The sequence below is a fragment of the Chenopodium album genome, chromosome 23, assembly GCF_948465745.1.
Source record: "Chenopodium album chromosome 23, dcCheAlbu1.1, whole genome shotgun sequence".
NCBI classification, from domain to species: Eukaryota; Viridiplantae; Streptophyta; class Magnoliopsida; order Caryophyllales; family Amaranthaceae; genus Chenopodium; species Chenopodium album.
In genome coordinates, this window is record NC_137856.1 from 23,309,404 (window position 1) to 23,330,190 (window position 20,787).

The 20,787-nt window shown below is 35.7% G+C and overlaps 1 protein-coding gene across 1 annotated transcript; it reads right to left on the reverse strand.

Annotated features, from left to right (window-relative positions):
* Nucleotides 1–5,213: 5,213 nt before the first annotated feature.
* Nucleotides 5,214–17,792, reverse strand: LOC145608092 (folate-biopterin transporter 1, chloroplastic-like). The gene is made up of 9 exons (XM_081663692.1): nt 17,477–17,792; nt 12,262–12,494; nt 11,005–11,069; nt 10,761–10,923; nt 7,985–8,133; nt 7,649–7,903; nt 6,531–6,699; nt 6,356–6,448; nt 5,214–5,987 (listed from the first exon to the last, which is right to left on the reverse strand). Exons 1-9 carry the CDS (start codon nt 17,718–17,720, stop codon nt 5,688–5,690), a joined length of 1,671 nt encoding a protein of 556 aa, XP_081519818.1. The 5' UTR covers nt 17,721–17,792; the 3' UTR covers nt 5,214–5,687.
* Between the last annotated feature and the right edge of the window lie 2,995 nt (nt 17,793–20,787).

Consider the following 20,787-nt stretch of genomic DNA (forward strand, 5'->3'; position numbering starts at 1 on the left):
CAATTGTAATACTTTCAACTCCACCCGTTCCTACCTTTTATTGGTGGTTGCAAATTAACAATACCCAAATGAACCTATCAAATGGTAAATATATACGACATACTTCCTCTGTTTCTATTTAGTTGACGTGTTTGATTTAGGCACATATATTAAGGAGAGGAGAGAGAGTGATAGAGAATGAAAAAGCAAGTGGGGTAGCTTGTAAATGCAAGGTAAAAAATTTACCCAAAAAGGAAACGTGTCAACTAAAAAGAAACTTCCTAAAAAGGAATACGTGTAAACTAAAAAGAAACGGAGGTAGTAGGTTATAAGGCAGTTGCAGTATTTAGTCGCTATACAACCTAATATGTCTTTTTTATGCATTTGCTAGTCGTGTCTTTTAGTGATGGAATGAAACAAATGAAAATAAATCATTTTCTTCATTTATAACCAAGACTAGGATCCTTTTGTACATTATGGTCTAATGGATTAATGGATATAGAAAACAAGCAAGAACCATGTGATGGTTTACCATTTATGTCCAAAAATATAGCAAACTCACATTTTATTAACAGGTCCACAAACACCCCATGGTTATAGCATGTGGGGTGGTATTATTTTTATCATATTATAATTTCATAATTTGGTACCAAATAATATTACAAAGGTTGTCATTTTATAAAGGGAGGGTCCATTTTTAGTTGGAGTCATCAGTTCAAGTGGCTATGAGGCCAAAGACCTGTCATTTTTAGGGTTTATTGACGGGGGCACCCCAGTTACTCTTCTTGAGAAACAAGAAGAGTTTCTCTAGTGGCAATTGTGTAATAAAAACGGTTTGGGAATTGTAAAGAATTGGTATTTTAATTTGAATAATTGCTGACTGTAAGTTCCACTGAACTTGAAGAAGTGGACCATTGTAGACGGCGTTAGATGATGAAATAATGACGTTGTTCAACATTCGTCAAGATTATCGTTAAAATTGAAGTAACTCAAAATCTAAGATGTGCTTGATTCTAGATCTGAAGGTGGGCTTCCATTGCAACACCATTGGAGCTTCATCTTTCACCTCCACCGAAAACACCATCACCATCACCTCCATCGACAACACCATCACCTCCACCGACAACACCATCACCTTCCTCTTTCGTCACACCGACAACAACCATCGACACCACCTTCTTCCTCTATCGTCTAAATCGTCTCCACCGACGACAACCATCATTTTCGGCGGCGAACATAGGTGGCGAAATCAAATTAAAAACCCTATAAGAAAGGGTAAAATTTATGGCATGGTCAACCCAAAGGGTAAGGGTGACCGTCCTCCATTGAAGCTTCGCCGCCAAAGCTCGAATTCCTCCATTCAAACTTGAATGCCTTCATGAATGGCGGCTTCGCCGCCGGAATTTAACGGAAAACCCTAAAGAAAATATTGAAATTAAGGGTATGTTTAACCCCTAATGGATAGGTGTTTCACGCTTGTGGAGCTTTCCCTCCTCCAGTCCTCCATTGAAGCTACTACGTACACCGCAACCGCCGTATCTGGGTTGTCTTAGTTTTGAGTTAAAAATGGATCTCTATTCCAAGTTAACAATGTTAACTTTCCGTCAAAATCTAGGCATAACAGCAATTGCCAGTGAAAATATGATGTCATATGAAAAAGTCACTTATACCCCCACATTCCTGCAAAAATAGACCAATTTACCCCCTTGAAAAACGCTCCTTGTTTCTCAAGAAGAGAAACTGGGAATTACCCTTTATTGACTAGCTGGAGTATCAACGTATTACACCTTTAGCAGGTTGGTTTTGGTCACATTTATAGCAAATATTAAGGCGATGTCTTGCTTGTATGATGAGGCGTATTTAGAATAATTTATTGGGAGATTGATGAGATGACACGATAATTTTAAGGCCTCGTTATGTACTTAGTAAAATAATATAGTCGTCTATCAAAAACATAAGTTTTGGACGATTACATAAGCTTTGTTCTTTAACTACTTCTAGTGTTCAAATCAATTCTTTCCCTCCATTACATAAGTTTTGTCCTAAAACTCTTTAAAGCATAGACTCTTGAGCTAGGATTGATTCATGTGAGGATAATTAAATTTCATTGTAGCTCTTAAATTGTGCAATGAAGTCAACCTGAGAAATCTGGTATCCAATCTAGTTTCCCAAATTTTGGATAAAATAATTCTTACTTTTGATAGTAGAATTTTAACTCCCTCTTAAGCCATTTAAGGGCAAATTTTTTGTACAGCAGGAATCTTACTTACTAAATTAATCAATATGTTTTAATACAATTACTATACATTAATCTTAATAACAATTCGTTTTCCATCTTGTATCAATTGTCACATGCATATGCACCTAGCCACCTAAGGTCCTAATCCAGATCCTTATTAGTAAGAGTGCATTTGATTTACGTGATTTTTAGAGAGTGAGGGATAGCTCAAGTGGTTAGAGCTTTCTCTCCAATTCCAGGAGATCCTGGGATTGATTCTCACCCCACCCTTGTGGCTCTCTAAACACACACACACACACTGACACACACACAACAAACAAAAAATTAAAAAAAAATAATAATAAAAATAAAAAATTACGTGACGATGATTTTTACTTATTTGAATTTACATGAGCTTATTAAAACTTATTTACATTGTAAATTGCAATTGAATAGCTCTTATTAACCCCTACACTATAGTTGAACATAGTTTTCCTAAACTTATCTAGTTTGAACACGTTGGACTCACTTGATGAGAGAAGATAAAGGAAATCTCTTAAATAAGTCTCATGAGGTTTAAACTCAAGGATATGAGATAAGGAGTGATGTCACAATTCCGCCATTTCAACCTTAATTTTTTTAAGATAGGAGGAAAGGGACTCACTTAAAGGAGGGAGATAAGGAAAATTCTCAAATGAGTCCCATAAGATTTAATCATGGTTTTTTTTTTTTTTTTTTTTTTTTTTTTGGAGAGATAATCATGGTTTAGGGCCTGTTCATATTTACTTAATTTCAGTTCAGTTCAGTTCAGCTCCAATCAGTTCAGTTCAGCTCCAATCAATTCAGTTCAGTTCATTTCAGTTCAGCTCTTAATTTCCCTCTCACATAAAATATTTATTTCAGCTCAATTCAGTTCAGTTCAGTTCAGTTCCAATGAGTTCAGTTCAGTTCAGTTCAGCTCCAATCAGTTTAGTTCAGTTCAGCTCAATTCAGTAAATGTAAACAGGCCAGTTGATTCCTAAAGAATGATACTCGTATATTATCCACTTATCACCTATAGTTTGACCTTTCCTAATACTCCCCGTCAATTAACATAGTAGTAACTAGTAAGACTAGTATTACATCAAGTGTTACTTTTAAAATAGGGCTATCAATTCCAAACTGGAAAAATACAAAATAAACATTAAAGATTCCTTTCAACCAATTACCAAGAAATTTTAGGTGAAATATAACCATTTATATCCAATCAAATTGGTTCTAACACATGTATTCTCGTTTTCAAAAATCTATCGACAAAATTAATGAATTTTTATGAATGATTAACTTATCCTTTTAATTATCCAATTAGGATAATTCAGGTACTATGAATTCATTTATAAGAGCAGCAACATATATTGGGATAACATAATTCATTTAATTAGTATATAACTTGTCAATTATTGTTGTTACATTTGTCTTGTATAACAATTTAAGAGATGTTGGGGACTAGGCATGTGCAACAGTTTCAGGTACATCCAAATATTTGGGGCTATCACTATTAATTATTCACATTTCACGTTCAGTCTACGCATAGTTTAATGTAGATTTCTAGTATAGGCTTCTAGACTCTAATTAGATGTATATTTGTTTATTTATATGATATTTAATTTATGAACTAATCATAATGTAATTATGTTCACTGAATATTAGAGGGTAGTTAAGCTAGGTAGCCGCAAATTTGCCTTGAGGCAGTCCAAAATTATTAAAAAAATATTTGTCTTGAATTATTGAAGTGAGATAAGAAATAAAGAATTTTGAATAATGTCTAGAACTAAGGTTTAAAAGAAAGCTATTTGGTATTTTATGTTATGTATCACATCTGAAATTCTATTCTATGATGCATTATTATTTGGTAGGGCGGAGAGATTTTCCTTTTTTTTTTTTTTTTTTTTTTTTGAATGGAATAGGAAGGGGTGATCTTAATAGTCATTCGGCACTTATAGTTATTCCTTAAGAGATCTAAATTCTCAATACAAAAATTAAATACCCCTAAACTAATGACATCGCTTATGAACTGCTCCTGGATAATTTTAGATGTCTTTGCATCGTTCTTGACGGAGCTCCATTGATGTATAGTCGCAAAAGAGATATAACTTGATTGATCGTCAAAATCTGCAAATTTGTCAGACGAATCTTCTAAATCTGCACCCCTATACCAACAGACGCACAATTCCACAAATTTACAAGACGAATCTTCTAAATTTGTATCCCTGCACACACTAAAACCAAATAACCAAACAATACTAAACCCTACATGGAGGGACTGACAAAACCTTACATTGAGGGACTGACAAAACCTTACATGGAGGGACTCATTATAATCACCATACTGATGGTGATCTTTATTAGCCAAACACATTAAACTAAAGAAGAATTTGGGGCTTAACATCGATAAAAATCGATGGCAGCCCCTAAGTTTTAATATGGTGGCTAGGTTCGAAGAGAGAGAAAAGAGAAAATTTTAGGGTTTAATATGCCAATTACTCCGGTTTCGGAGAGATTTTCTTTGTTGACTCTTTTTGTAAATTGTAAAATAATTTACCGAGTATATTGCAAAAAGTAAAAAAAAAGTAAAAAAAAAATAAAAATAAAAATAAAAATAAAAATCAACCTCATTTGTTTGTTTGATCATTGAATAACTTTTATTATTTATATACTCCGAACCCCATTTTATTCAAGTAAACCCACATCGAGTAACCTATTTGATCATTGCAAATTTGCAATCACCTCATAATTAACTAAATTAATTGTCTTATATATTAAGTAGTTAAACTATATACTAATGGTGTGGCTCACCACATATAAGAATTTGTGAAATATCACATCTTTTGATGATAACTAAAATTTGCTTCCAAATAAACTATTGACATTATTGCACACAATGCATCGATATAGGGCTCGCTATATCAGTAACAACTTTTCTTGAATCAACAAAAAAAGGTAATAAACATATACCCCACCAAGATACAAGGAATTTTTATCCTTGAATTATAATTGCAAATTCACAATATTTATGTTTTTCTTAAACAGTTCTCCGTGTGTAGAAAAGTCCCATTATAATAAAGGGACAATATTATCTGCCATTAGTATATGCTTATAGCTTCAAAGAGATCTTGAGCAACTTAATCAAGAGTCTCAGTTGTTTTATACAGATAATTGTATCCGAAGAACTATATTAAGAATCCTAATGTCAACTGAAATATTCTACACATCACAATTATCTGCGTGAATTCTTTCAGTGAATCCTGAGGTGTTAAACCATCGCAGGAGAGATGATTCCGTCATCTGCAGGAAGCAACGGCTACTTGGGAAAAGAAGCAAAAGCTGCTTGGCGAAGGGCAACTCGTGTCACATAACATATAGCAGCTAAACACTATTGCCTAAGCCTCAGTGAGTAACAAACGACTTCTGCATGCAATTGCTACTTGAAAACAATATATTAATTAAGGGTTCAATTCGATTTCATTTCAATGTCGCTCTCATCATTAATTTTCTCATCAAAATCGTCGGCAGGAAGAAAGCTGAGAAGTGGTAAGGGCAACAATGAGCTAAGGTTGCATAGGATAATGAGGGCAGCCAAATGATCAAATCTGTCCTTAGTGACACCAAAGACCTGGGTCAATCCAGCACCAATCAAGCCACCTAAGACACTTCCAGCATTTGATATAGACATCAATGTTGCAAACAGAGTAGCTTCAACTCCTTCCGGACATAATTTCGCGGCTAAGACAAGGATAGGCATAAATGAAATCTGTAATAGAGAGAATAGTCAGTACAGGGCTTATCTAAAAAACGAGAAAAACATTATCAATAACCAATCAACAGGGATAAATGATTCAGAACGGCCTTGACCTTAATAGAAAATTTATTTCAAGCTAGAACTCCTATATAATGTCAGAAAAGACTAAATATGAGGCAATAATTTAACTCGGCACCACACTTTCTACAAATTGACAAGGCATCCTTTTGCCTTAACATATCAAGCTAGAACTATTCTATTAAAACTTATGATTATTCAAAACTAAACACATACTTGAACTCTCAATTCCATGTCATAGGTTTTAACAAACAGCAGAAGACTGAAAGACATGAACAACAAACAGCTTCAGGTGAATGTACCTGAGAAAGAACAGTGAGGATTAGGGAATCTCCCACAGCAAACCACTCGTCACTGATACCTAACTGGCGATTCAGTCCAGTTACAAGGAAAACCTGAAAATTGAACCCAAAACTATTTAGTTTGAGACTTTGAGTATTTTTAGCACCAGCAAAACAATGAATGTCATCAACAAACCTGTGTCATTCCTAGGGCAGTTCCAGCAATAGTGGTTGCCAAAAATATACTCCTCAATTTAACTTTCTTCAAAAAACCATTATAGAGGCCAACACCAAGCAGCGATGCAACAGACGTTACAAGCTTCACCCGCCCAAGAAATTCAGGGGTAAAACCAAGTTTATTTGTTCTGAAATCCAAAAAACTTACAACTATTAATAATTTACAGAAGTAATCTATATAGTTAGCAATAAAAAAAAAATAAGAAAAAGATATGGTCCTAGATTTAATGGTAAATGATCGAACAGGCGCTAAACTTGATGAGTAGCCTAGAAAAAAAGCTGCTTTAATTCAACAATAACAATAATAATGTCTAAGTATTTAATTCCAATAAAATGGAGTCAACTGCATAGTGCATACACCAAAATAATTTATCTCCAGTGGTCGTCAATAGAGATCCTCTTCGTCCAAGTTATTTCCATTCCAACTCAATTTGGTCAGTTGTGAGGTTGCTTGATGAAGGATATATTAGGTAATTTTTTTCGTAGAGTTAAAAATGTTTAGAATCAGATGATACAGCAAACCCAAAAGCCGCCTCCACAGAAGATTTCTCACAAAAGGAGAGATGATCTGTAAACCAGAGTTACTAAGCTTAATGGTAAATACATTGGAAACGCTAATAAAGAGCAGGGTGAGGAGAGGAAAGAAGGAGAATGACTTTTGGATATGATCACATTCCATAAGCTCCTTTGTGCTTTGCATTAATTTGTCAAAGCTATTCATCTATTTTGTACAGTATCCTTGTGAAACGTACAAGGTATAACAATCAGTAAGTTCATATAGGCAGTTGCTGTTTATACCATATGCAACTTAGTACAGTAATATGGTGGTTTCATTTGGGTCATATGTGGGTGGGGGGTGGGGGGGTGGGGGGGTGGGGTAGGGCCAGATATGAGATAGTCCTGAAATCACAGCTATGTCATCAACAGTATATGATAACTGGAATTGTAGATATATTTTTCAATGTGGTGACAGAAGCATATGTAGCCCAGATGAAATCTAATGTGTTAGCATGAGGATCTATTTTTACCAAACGTGAAAGAATAAAAATGATAAATTGTATATTCACAAGTACATACGTGAAGTAGAACATAGCAGAATCCGACTGAGGTGTTGCCTGCCAAAGAAATACAAATAATGTAGGATAATACACTCTTGGTTGCTTGACAGCATCCCACAACTGGACAACACTCAGGTGAAAGCTTTCTCTTAAACTGGGTCCTCCAGCACTACGACTATAATCCCACACTGGCCCAAGTACCCGTTGTTCTCTAACCAGAACAGCAACTGCAGAAGTGATTAGAGGAAGCAATGCAGTGACGCCAAAAACAAATCTGAAAATCAAATGTAAGGAATTTTGACTCAGAAAAAGACAACAAAAGAACTATGACCACAAGGTAAACATCGGAACAGACCTCACACCATAAGCATCCACCAAAGAGCCACTAAAATAGGCACTCACAATTCCCCCAAATGCTGAAGATCCCCAACACAATGACTGCAGAGAACCTGAGATACTTTGTGACTCACCACGAGCTCTCTCAACAACCATGGAATCTACAACCTAAAACATTAATCAGTGCCTGACATTGTAAAGCATAAAATTAAATCAAGAGAATAAAATTTCCACTAACTCAATACCAATACATACCCTATATTAGATATTTGACAAAAAAGCATCATTATTTATGTTTTATAAGACTGCAAACATTGTTTAGTCAATATACAGCACTATGTTCCTTCATGTACGTTCAGGGAAATAACTAAAGAATCAGAGCCTATGTATCACGATCTGGGATTTTGGGCACCGGAACGTGCGGCATGCTCTTGCCTTTTGGTGGCAAGGGCGCAAGCCTTGTGCGGAAATGGGTCTTGTGAGCACAAAGCAACACAAGCGGGCAACTTATATCCCAAGGACGCTCACATCTTTTGGCGACGGAGTGTGAGTGGTCGGGACTTATGAAGGCCGACAAGTCAAAGCATCCACAAGCGGGTCCGAACCACAAGTTCTTATAGCATCAAGTTAGAGGGGAGGGGAAGTTATTATGCAAACAAGATACAATATCTATAAAGGTCTATCAACAAACAAGCATAAAAGGAAAGCAATACTGGGTAGAAGGCTTTTTTTATTTCATATAATCATTCACACTCTAAAGAGCTTAATTTAGCATTTACATTGAATCCCTAATGAACCCTGCAACGGCAGTAACGCAATAATTGCATCTAAAGCCTAGAAAACTTAAAGGTAAACTCTAGGAAAGCATTAAAAGGGCATCTAATACATAGAAAGGAGGTTGGATCCTAACACTCTGGCTAAAATGCTCAGATTAGGCCAACACTTGAGCAAGCAATGGTTTCCGGTAGGCGAAGAAAGTGAAAAGTACACCATCCAAAACACCCCAACAAGAACTTACATTTATTCATATTACAATACTCCAAGGTTATCTAACACTTCTTATTTTTTTTCTTTTCTTTTTCTTGATTAATGTAAGAAGTTATCTGATTTCAAAAATCTAAATGGAAGTATGATACGTATGATAACAAGTAGTATATTATCGTGTGCAGATACATATCCAAGTATAAGACATGGGAAGAATTAAAGTTTTGGAGACTGTAACATAGCTAGAATTGGACACTGAAAAGAAAAATGGCATTCATAAACCATTTTTCTGATTTTTTTAAGACTTGTATGTGCTTTTCACATTATAAATACATAAACACAATTGAATCTTTTGCTCTTGATAAATTTATGGTCTAAAGCACATTTGCAAGCTAATCATTACATTTTCTCTTCTTTATCCTATCAATAAATACATTTCTCTCCACAAATGTGGTTTCGGATAAATGAATTGTCTAATAAGGAATAAACACCGTTGTAGAAGTGTGGAGAGTGTAACACACAGTTTGATACAAATTAATCATATAGCCCATCTGTCCTTGAGATGAAGATTAACGATAGTATAACACAAAAGAATGATTAGAGGGAGGGGAAGGGATTGGTGGTGGTGGTGGTGGTGATGGTGGTGGTGGAGCAATATTAAAATCAAAAAGAGATATGGCACACATAACCTTAATATCATTCATTTTGCAAAAAGGAAACAAGAGAAAGCATAGTAAGAAAGAGGGACTAGTATAGTTCCTACAATATTTTTCAAAAATTTCATCAATAAGCACAAAATGTAGGATAAGGATATTAAAATAATAAGTATAGAGCAATCTAGGTGCATATGCTCTTCAAATTGAATAAATGAATCTTATTCAATATCCTTTCCAGAATAACAAAGGTTCATGGAATCCATCAATAAGTTATTTGGCTCATGCAAAGGAACCAAAAATGATGACTAGACAAATCATGAATAAGATGGGCAAATGCTAATGATATCTCAAGAGCAAATCGATGTAGGAGTCATGAGCATAAGATCTTCAGCATATAATGAACACTGAGCAATAAACAGTAAGAAATGCACAATTATTGAACAATAGCATCAAAATTCTGACTACCAAACTCTAAGCAAAAATAAATTAAAGGGTCTAATACTACTAGAATTTAGTGAATTGTTTTGAAAATTCAATTCCTATGACCATGGATAATCATATCTTTGCTCAATAAAAGGAGCAATGTGCGAGAAACAATTTTTACTTAATCTTTTGACTATGGATGCTGCTAATATGAAGATATATCAGACAAAAAGACCAACATACACTTTTCTTTTCTTTTGTTATTTATAATTGTTGTATTATTACTGGAATATTATCAAAATTGATCTTGAAATTGTAGCAAAACAACATTTGCTATTTATTAGGAGTCGACTCACATAACATATGTGTTTGAACAACCTTAAAGAAGCAAAATTTTCTCATTATCAATTAAATTATTGTAGTAGACACTGTCCTCTATGGATGCCTTGGATGGGTGCTCTCTCTGTTCTCCAAACATAAGTAAATACTTTGTCTAATTTTAAGACCTACAGAAACCAAAATCTGGTTCATGTAATGGAAGTTACTATGTGCAACCCATACTTTTAAATGACATTAGGATCTCATGAATCAGTTAAATACACATTTAGAATGCAGGCTCCTCATTATGACATGTCAAAGCTGTCTCCAGCCATAGAATTTTAACCAAGAGTCCAAGACTAAGAGCTATAAAACATAATATTTTTTGGGTAAAAGAGCATTAGGAATGCTTACAACATCAGAAAAGGCGACTGATAGAGATCCAAGAAGTATGCAGCAAGCAGCACTGTGTTTGCTATCAACCATAGTGGCCATCAAAGTCCAGGAAAATGCACCAAGAAGGCCAGAAAGTACCAAATATGATCTTCTTCGATATCCAAAAAGAGGTATTGAATCACTGCAAACATTATTTTTCAATGAATTATTACAACAATGTGATTAGATATAAAATAAAAACACACTTAGTAGGAACAGGTACCTTATAAATCCGTAAAGAGGCTTAACAAGCCAAGGGAATGAAGAGAACCCAGATATGACAGCTGTCTAGTCAATCAACAGTAGGTTTGTTAGTATTTCAATGTTTGGAATTGAGTAATAAACTTACCTTAAGCATACTACATATACTAGGATTACTATCAAATTCATGTGGATAAAAAAATTACAACACCATCATCACATCCATATATTGCACCTTTCAGTGCACAACTTATGACATTAGCAAGCCATTTGAAAAATCAAATGCTGCCGATTGTGCTAAGAAGTATCATGTTTATACACAAGACAAGAACAAAATACATACATTTCAAAGCAGTAAAGTACATAATAACAAAGAGGTCAGTGGTGAATCTGGTGATTGTTTAACACATAACTTTGCAAAGTTTAATAACTTGTATTGTGTAGTTTTGCCATTAGGAATATAACGCTCTAACCTATTTATTTCAATTTTGTTTACTACTACTTTACACAGAAATTGGAGCTGTCTAAGGTAACAATGTTATTTTTTATATATACTGAGCTGTATCAGCCAACTCAACCTTATCTCTCCATTCGAATCAAAAGGAACATGAAATACAGCAACAGAAACCCATGCAGTGTTGCAGCCCACCAGTAGGAGCCCAAATTCGGGCCAAACTCTACAGTTGGCCTAAGTGCAATGAATCAGCATCATTCTTCAATTAATCAATTTAGACCCTTTTGACTGGAGCTGGACTTAATATTTGCACCTCACTTCCCATCAACACTGTTAGAGCTACCGCATTATATAATCATTTATTAGTTCAGATCAGCATGACGCCTGACTGATCTAATGGCTAAATACAGTAATATAGGTTAGATTGCTGATAACTTTGAAGAGATAAAGCAAAAACGGAATAGGAGACTGCAGCTTACGAGAATCGAGACATATGTTAGGGGGTGAATGAAGCAGAGAGAATTTAGGGTTCAGCTAAGAGCAGAAGTAGGCAATAGTTTTAGCTTTTTCTAGCAGTCCTCGACTCCAGCTAGTTAGTAGCATGACATACGTTTTTCACTCTAATTTATATGGAACTGACTTTTCTAGTTTTATTACTTCAGACACCATGCAATAGTGGTTTGCTTGGTTTCCATCGAGATTCGCAAATAACAATACATACTGTTCATTCATGTAATAGTACTTCTGGCGACATGACATACATAAATGACATTATATACAACTAATAATGAAATTGAAGGGTAAAGAAAAAGTTACACAACATACCTCTGCAGGATCTAGATGCAAATCATCTTTCAGATAAAAACTGACAGCAAGCCGTGAGAGGCCTAAAACACCTTGAACAAAGTAAACCATGGCAACAGCAATTGTATCTGGTGACATGTCCACACCAAAACAGCTAAACCAGCTCTTAGATTTGATCTTGCGCTTGCCTAATAATTTACTTGAAGACGCCTCATTCTCTGCTTCCGCTGTTAACAAATCTCCATCTCTTGAATCTGGATCAAGAAAAAAAAAAAGTTTAAACATTTTTTTATTTAAAAAAAAAATAAAAAAAAAAAATAAAAAAAAATAAAAAAAAAAACTCAGACGTCTAAGATACACAAGGATAACTAACGTGATGATTGATGATGATCCTTCAAAGAAGCCATGAGACAATAACTTTCTAAAAGACCATCTAATATATGACCAAAAAACTATAGCAAAAAGACAGACCTTAAAGAAAAAGATTTAAATTTGACAGATCCATATATTCTTCAAATAACATATGAGAACTTCAAGAAAATTAGAACCCCAAATATTAGTTGACCCTCTACTAATTAGACCCTCATTAACAAATGCCCTTCCCTGAACATCTGCTAGAAGTTATTCTTGGCATCTCCTACACAAATTATTTTGTTTTTTTTTTAAGTCAATGCAGAGATAAATACAGGATTCTGAATTAATTTATCATTTTCAAACACTATATCAAAAATCACAGTTACAAAGAGAGGCTAACGATTATTTACGGATATACATCAATGCACATGACGATGAAATTAATGATAGATTGATATCACCTCCATCTCCGCCTTCTAGACTTTAGTGACCTTCAATGATTAATTATGCATGTTCTACCATTTCCATAACTTTTAAGGTGTTTATTGTAAATTTACAATGTGTTTTTCCTTATGCACAATATTATCTGCAGGTACAATGATGGACAATTTCACCATCCAATGCAGCTTGTACCACAATGACCAAGACACAATTTTCAGGCATTACTCAAGAAAAATATTCTCATACCTTGGCAATTTTATGATTACAGAACATATTTTCCATAGTCAAGGAGTTCTACTCATAAGAAAGTAAATGCCTTTTGACAATTACCAATACTGACAAGGGTTGTATTTTTGGTGCTATTACACGGTAGCAAATTATATATTACAAATTGATGGATACATAAAAAAAAAATTTAAGAGACTTTCAGAATCAGCAAGAAAAACCAAGAAGTAATTTTAAAAAGCGACCTGGAGTCCTAGAATCAGGGCAATTCTGTCCCTTTGATTCGAACGTTTAAATTTTGGTTGCCTAGTTTGATTTAAACCCCTAGTTATGTGTCTTGCACTGCTAATAAGGAATGTAAAGTACTCTGCATTATAAGGCCTCTTTTCGCTCTATTACCCAGTTAATTATTATACCAAGCAACAGACACCAATCACCCAGGTCAATCTATCTCCTTTGCAATAATATTACCTCTAGAAATGGCATTTTTACACTTGGTATTTATCCATAAGATGCCAACTATGATTACACCGATGACTAATACAGTGGCATATGGTACAACAAACATTCTGGAAAGATTATTGGGTGGACAGGAAACGTCAGTCCATCATCCCAAGTTCCCAACTTACACTGTCTCTTGATGGTAACTTAATACTCAGCAACGGCGAGGGACAATCCATCGTAACTTGGTCAAGCATATCATCTTCAGATCTTAATTCTAATACATTAGTTCTCGAGAACAGTGGTTAACTGGTGCAAAAGTCAATAAGCTAACCAACACACAAGAAGTCTAAGGTTCCGGTAGTATTTCTCTTTATATGGATATTAAGACATCCTTGAAGGTTTATGAAAAGCTTGATTCCAAGGAGGGAGAAAGGATCATTTATAAGATGGCAAAGAGAAGACAAGAGGCAAGGAAGGATATTGGCATGGTGAAGTGTGTCAAAGATAAGAACCAAATGGTCCTAGTGCAAGAGGAGGGCATCAAGGACAGGTGGAAGGGGTACTTCGATGAATTATTTAATGGAAGTAATGGAGTTGTGATAGGAGATACCTCTATGAGTGATGAAGAAATCAACATGGAGTATGTGCGAAGGATTAGGAGAGTAGAGGTGGAGATTGCACTGAGGAAGATGAAACCTAAGAAGGCGGTTGGCCCTGATGGGGTACCGATAGAGGTGTGGAGGTGTTTGGGTAAGATTGGTATTGATTGGTTAACAAACCTTTTCAACAAGATATGGACGGCTACAAGGATCCCACAAGATTGGAGGAAGAGCACCTTGGTCCCGGTTTATAAAAACAAAGGAGACGCTCAAGATTGTTCTAACTATCGAGGAATTAAGCTTATGAGCCATACTATGAAGTTGTGGGAAAGGGTGATTGAACAAAGGTTGAGGGCATGCACAAGCATTTCAGATAACCAATTTGGTTTTATGCCTGGGAGATCTACTATGGAGGCAATCCATTTGATAAGACAAATGATGGAGTTTTATAGGGTAAAGAAGAAAGATCTTCATATGGTCTTTATTGATTTAGAGAAGGCATATGACAAGGTGCCAAGAGAGATACTTTGGTGGGCAATGTTGAAGAAAGGTATCCCACGAAGGTATGTAGACCTAGTTAAGGATATGTATCGGGATGTGTCAACAAATGTGAGGACATGCGGAGGGTTGACAAAAGATTTCCCTATTACAATCGGATTGCATCAAGGGTCTGCATTAAGCCCTTTTCTTTTTGCAACGGTTCTAGACGAATTAACTAGACCAATTCAAGATGAGGTTCCATGGTGTATGCTGTTCGCAGATGATATCGTTTTGGTGGATGAGACTAAGGATGGGGTTAATGTCAAGTTGGAGCAATGGAGGCAAAGGTTGGAATCTAGAGGGTTTAAGCTAAGTCGGAGTAAGACTGAATATTTGGTATGTCGTTTTGGCACTCAGAGGGGGACAAGCAATGAAGTGGTGAGTTTGGATGGAAAGGATTTGACCATGAGTGAATGTTTTAAGTACCTAGGGTCGATCATCCAGAAGAATGGTGACATTGATCAAGACGTGACCCACAGGATTAAGTCAGGGTGGCTTAAATGGAGAGCGGCCACGGGAGTGCTATGCGACCGCAGCATTCCCTTAAAGTTGAAGGGAAAATTCTACAGGACTGCCATAAGACCAGTGTTGCTCTATGGTACAGAATGTTGGGCTTCTAAGAAAGAGCATATTAAAAAGATGGAGGTTACGGAAATGCGCATGTTAAGGTGGATGTGTGGAAACACTTTAAGAGATAGAATCAGAAATGAGGTTATTCGCAAGAAAGTAGGTGTGGCGGGCATTGTAGATAAATTAAGGGAAAATCGTCTGCGTTGGTTTGGACATGTAAGACGGAGACCCGAGGGTGCACCGGTGCGAAGAGTGGAAGAGTGGGACCATGGAGGGATTAAACGAGGAAGAGGGAGACCAAAGATGACTTGGTTGGAAGGAGTGAGGAAGGATATGAAGTGCATGGATTTACGTGAGGATGAAGTTTTGGATCGTAAGGGATGGAGGAGAAAGATTTATGTTGATGACTACACGGAATAATCAAATTTGGTTCATGTTAGCCGACCCCACTTTTGGGATTAAGGCTTTGATTGATTGATTGATTGATTGATTGAATGCTAAAGGTAACTATGTTAATGTTTTCCTATCTGGTTTCATGCTTTTCATAACTCCAAAAAGTGCAAGAACCTTTTTCTAAATATACACTTTATAGCAACTGAAAATAAGAGGATTTTTTTCTTAAAAAATTTCAAAAGAGTTTTTGAAAGGTTAAGATTAAGAACGTAACCTAAATTTGAAGTCTAAACATGACTGAAGTTGTAGGCATTAGGGTCCATGAAAAGATCCCCTGATTCTGACTCAGCTATTCATGTAATATTGCCTTGGACTTTTTTTGTGGTCATCCTTTGGATTTATTCCTTATGAAATTGAACATAATATTGTTAGGTTAAGCATAAAGAAGAGTGACAAATTTTGTACTTAGATATGTTGGCTTTTATACCTCAACCTGTTGTTCGTCCCCCATAAGTGTCAAAGCTTTAAATGAAATTAATATTAATCGCATTAATTATTGATAGTATCAGAATATATTATTTGAATCATACATCATTGCAACACTATTAAGTTTTACAAATTATGCTATTGTGAGCTTCAATGTCAATAAGTTACTTGCTTTTAATGACTCACTAGTTATGAGCCTTTATTTTTTTTTTTGTACCTATACTTGCAAGAAATATGTCTCATGCTTAAAACATTTTTTTAGATATTGCAAGATTTGTTTAATATGAAGTGCAAGTTGAAAATCCCAATTGTTGAAAATACCACTCTTTTGGTATCTTTTTGATGTTCTTGTTTCTTTTATATGTTCTTGTATCTTTTTGATGTTCTTATTTTGACTGTACACGCTTGATAATGCACGTCTTTTACCATTAATATCTATTATAAGGTATTAGTAAAAATTATAAAATATTTGATAAACGAATCAAAGAATACCCCATATCACTATGTTTTTTCTTTTATATTTGGAATAAAATATAGGAGATTCCCTCAAATTGTAACTAGTTGCAAGATTCTAATCAAGAACATCAAAAAGAAACAAAGGAACTATGTAAGACATAGGATGAGGAGTATCCCAAGTAAATTAACATACTTTATGAGGTAGTTCAATAACAATGGTCTAATTTGAGACATGATATCCAAAGGTCCTAGTACATTGCACTCTCTATAGTCTATAGTAATCAACATTTAGGGCTTTTCTTCTACATACATTAAGATCTTCCGCTATACTTTTAAGGTAGAGTGAGCAAGCACATTAACATACAAGCATTACTAAAGCAACACAATTGCGGCATCCTCATTGCTAAGCACTAATCCCCCTCGAAACTTGTCGTAAAATAACCCTCAAATTTCAAACCACAAAATTACATCACATTATCATCATTTAAAGACGGATAACATAATCAAATCATCAAACAATCACTTCAATTGCAACAAACAATAGCCAATTACAACACCTCAATTTTGAGTCATGCCAATATCATCAAGCAAGATCATAAACAATATTCAACAAACAATAACCACAAAAATTCAACTTAGTAATAACAAAGCGTAACAATTAAACAGCTAATAAAACATGAATTAAGCAAAATCAACCCAAGATTACAACTTTTTAAAAATGCAGTTACCATTTGCGGAAGCAGAAAATGGGTCGTCATCCTTATCGCGGCGGTGGGTGGTGACCGGCGGCACCGGAATGGAGACTGACATGTCAGCTTCAAGGCGTTTCCGGCGAGGTTTCCGGCGAGAAGATCTAGATTTTCCGGCAACCAGAAACGGGGTTGGTCGGTGAATCTGGTAGAAAGTAGGAGCAGAAAAAAGAGAGGAAATTGAGAAATGAGAAGTTTTGGGTGGTATGATGGAGATTAACATGGAATAAACTTAATTTTAAATTTAGTTAATTGAATAATTGTAATTTTAAATGGGGAAAAGTACTATCCAGTGTTTGCATTTAGATAATGTTTGTTAATTGATTATGAGACATAAAAGGTTCATACTTTATACTTAGTATATGTTCATGTAAAGTGTAAGTATAGGTTGCCTTAGTGTAAAAAAACTTACCCGACTTGAAAATTTTATCTAAAATTGAACTATTTTAAATTATTTTGACTCGAGAAATCTTAGATCCAAAACCGACTTTAAGTCAACTCAAGAATAATTTAAACTCGACTTAACATGATAATTTACAATTCAAACTTGATCTAGAATCGACTAATAGTCTACCTGAAACCAATAAGGTATACTAATTCGCAAACTATTGACCGCATCCACCCGCACCTAACTGTTCACTATTTTGTCTTCTCTTTCTCTCTCCTTCTTCTCTTCCCTTCTCTTTCTCTCTCCTCAGCTCCTCATTATTTCTAGATCTAAATTAAAATCAGAAATTTACATCAATTGCATAAAAAATTATAATTTATCCAAAGGGGTATTGTTTCGAATTTGCTATTGAATCAAATTTATGATTTGTGATTTCGCACCACCATTGCTACGAGGAAAGAATTGCGATCCCTAGTGGTGTAGTAGGAGGTGGCGGCGACGAATCCTTGGTGGTGGTTTGATGGTGGTGTAAGGAGGGTGTTCCCATCGCAGGGGATCCTTCTCCTTAAATGCCCATGGCCCTTCAAAAGCCTAGGACTTTACACTTGTTAGGGTGTATTAGGATTTGAATTCTTGACTGTTTGGGGGACTTGAATTAGAATTGATTCCATCATCACGTTTTTTTGTAAGAAACAAGTAGGAGTCGCCAATGAGTTTTAGGAAAACTCATAAACCTCGTTCATGTCTTCCTCCCAAGTAGAGTTCATGGGATAATTAGCACAAATCGTAAGTTTACCCATGCCCAAATTGGTCTACATAATTCAGAAATGAGTTCGGGAGCGAGGGTAAGATAACGTTCCCTTTAGAGGGGAATCGCTATCCTAGCCCTAGTGCGGCCTCTACTAGCTCTTCCTTTTTCACAATTTCATCACCAGACAATATATGCAACGCGATACCTAAAACTAAGTTAGTCGATTTTATTTACACACATCAATCACGTAGGAATTACATTGCAAAGTCGTTATTCTTTATTTAATCAATATTTGTGAATATAACCAAAAATAAACAAGATTTGCCTTGGCTTAAGTGATCAATCAACAATTAATTATTCAATTCTATTCTTATTTAACGCAAGATAATATGTGAAATTGATTAATTAAAAATCCGTTTAAAGTGATCAAATAACAATAATTAATTGATTAAAGTTGTTTTAGGCAATAAAATAAATATGATTGATCTAAGTGCTCGGGATTTTACCACGCACTTCTCTTTACTAGATCTTCGTTTAGGACACTTATGGGCTCCTTGTTCGGGAACCTCCACCGTAGTAACAGGTATGAGGGGGGTGAGTGTTTTGGACATGAGGTTTGGTAGCACACAAGTTCACAAAGTTTCTGCCAGAGTTTTAGGTTAAATTCTGTCTGTTTGAGCCTCGTGTTAAGCCTCTATTTATAGGGATGGGTGAGTTTAGAGTTTTGAACATTCTGCCGCAACAGGTGTCGCGCGAATCTAGATGAGTTGCGCGCGACATCCCAGCGCAAGTGATTTGGTTGCGATGCTATGGGTTCATTCGAGAATGTAATCATGGCACCAATCAAATGATATTAGATCATTCGAGAATGTAACCCATAGAATAAAACCAGTGCTAGATATGCAACAGGCATTAACAATGCCTGCAAATAATATGGATGAGATATTGACAATCTAGACTAAAGAATGAAGACAGTACCTACATTAAACTTCTTAGGATCAATATCTACACCAATGGCTCTCTCTCTAGATTCTCTCTCTAGAGTGTTTTCTCTCTAGTTTTCACTAGAGAAGCTTCTTTTCTTCTTGACTTTCCAATTGATTTTCTCTCAATCTCCTAATTTTCTCCCCTTTTCTTTTGCTTTCCATTTCCATCTTCCCTCATGTCATCGAATTTTAGTTATGCTAATCTCAATAGACTTGGAGTAGGCATCCCCAAAATGCCTTTTGACTCACCTGAGGACGTTGATAAATATAATCTAGCTGTTGTAGCTAAAGTCCTGGATGTTAGGGAGTTTAGTGTAATCCAACTGCAATCATGGGTGGATGCTTGTTGGAAAACAAACAGAGCAATCATAGTGGAAAAAGCTACTCACTTAAAGGACTTGTTCTTCTTTTTCTGTACTTCATGGGAAGACAGAGAAAATCTAATCTCCCTTGGTTCTACTTCATACAAGGGTGCTCTCATTAACTTCAAAGAATGGGTAATGGGGTCGAATGTGCTCAACATGGACTTCTCTGAAGTCCCAATTTGGATCAAGGTGGATGGCATTTCTACAGAAGAATGTCAACCTCAAGTTGCTAGAAGAATCTTGGAACAAATTGGTAGAGTAATCAGATTTGACCAAGCATCTCTAGAAGATAGACCTCACTCCATTATGCGAGCTATAGTTGTAATCCCGTGTTACAAACCTCTGATCCTCGGTTTCTTTTATGAAATCAGTTCAGACAAAGCTCTATGGGTATTTCTTCGATATGAAGGCGTCTTCATCTGCTGTCATTGTTGTGGAAAAATTGGACATAGGCAACCTCTATGTCGTGTGCCAATCAATTTTGCTCACAGAGAAGTCAATTACAGAATTAGAAGCATATGTGGTCCAAATCATTATCTACTCCCAGCTCGCCCCCAGACACCTTTGTACTCCAAGAAAATCATGGGTTTAAATGACATAGAGAAACATAGGACCACCAGGGTGAACCTAAGGATCTACCCTCACCCATCACCAGCTTCATCATCATCTGAACACACCCCTCCAAATCGTTCTCCGGAGCATAAGGAAACAGAGAATCAAAACTTGCACTTTGACTCTTCAAGCAATCAGTCATCCTCATCCTCTTCGAGCAACCATTCTAGTCCTCAAGATCCAGGACC

Bases quoted from the DNA above. Each gene is read 5' to 3' on its own strand.
- LOC145608092 (XM_081663692.1), bottom strand. From the start codon at position 17,720: ATGTTAATCTCCATCATACCACCCAAAACTTCTCATTTCTCAATTTCC. The intron at 6,700-7,648 runs GTATGTACTTGT...TTTGGATTTCAG, and splicing joins TCTGCTATGTTCTACTTCAC to AACAAATAAACTTGGTTTTA. The intron at 5,988-6,355 runs GTACATTCACCT...TCTCTATTACAG, and splicing joins TCCTCACTGTTCTTTCTCAG to ATTTCATTTATGCCTATCCT.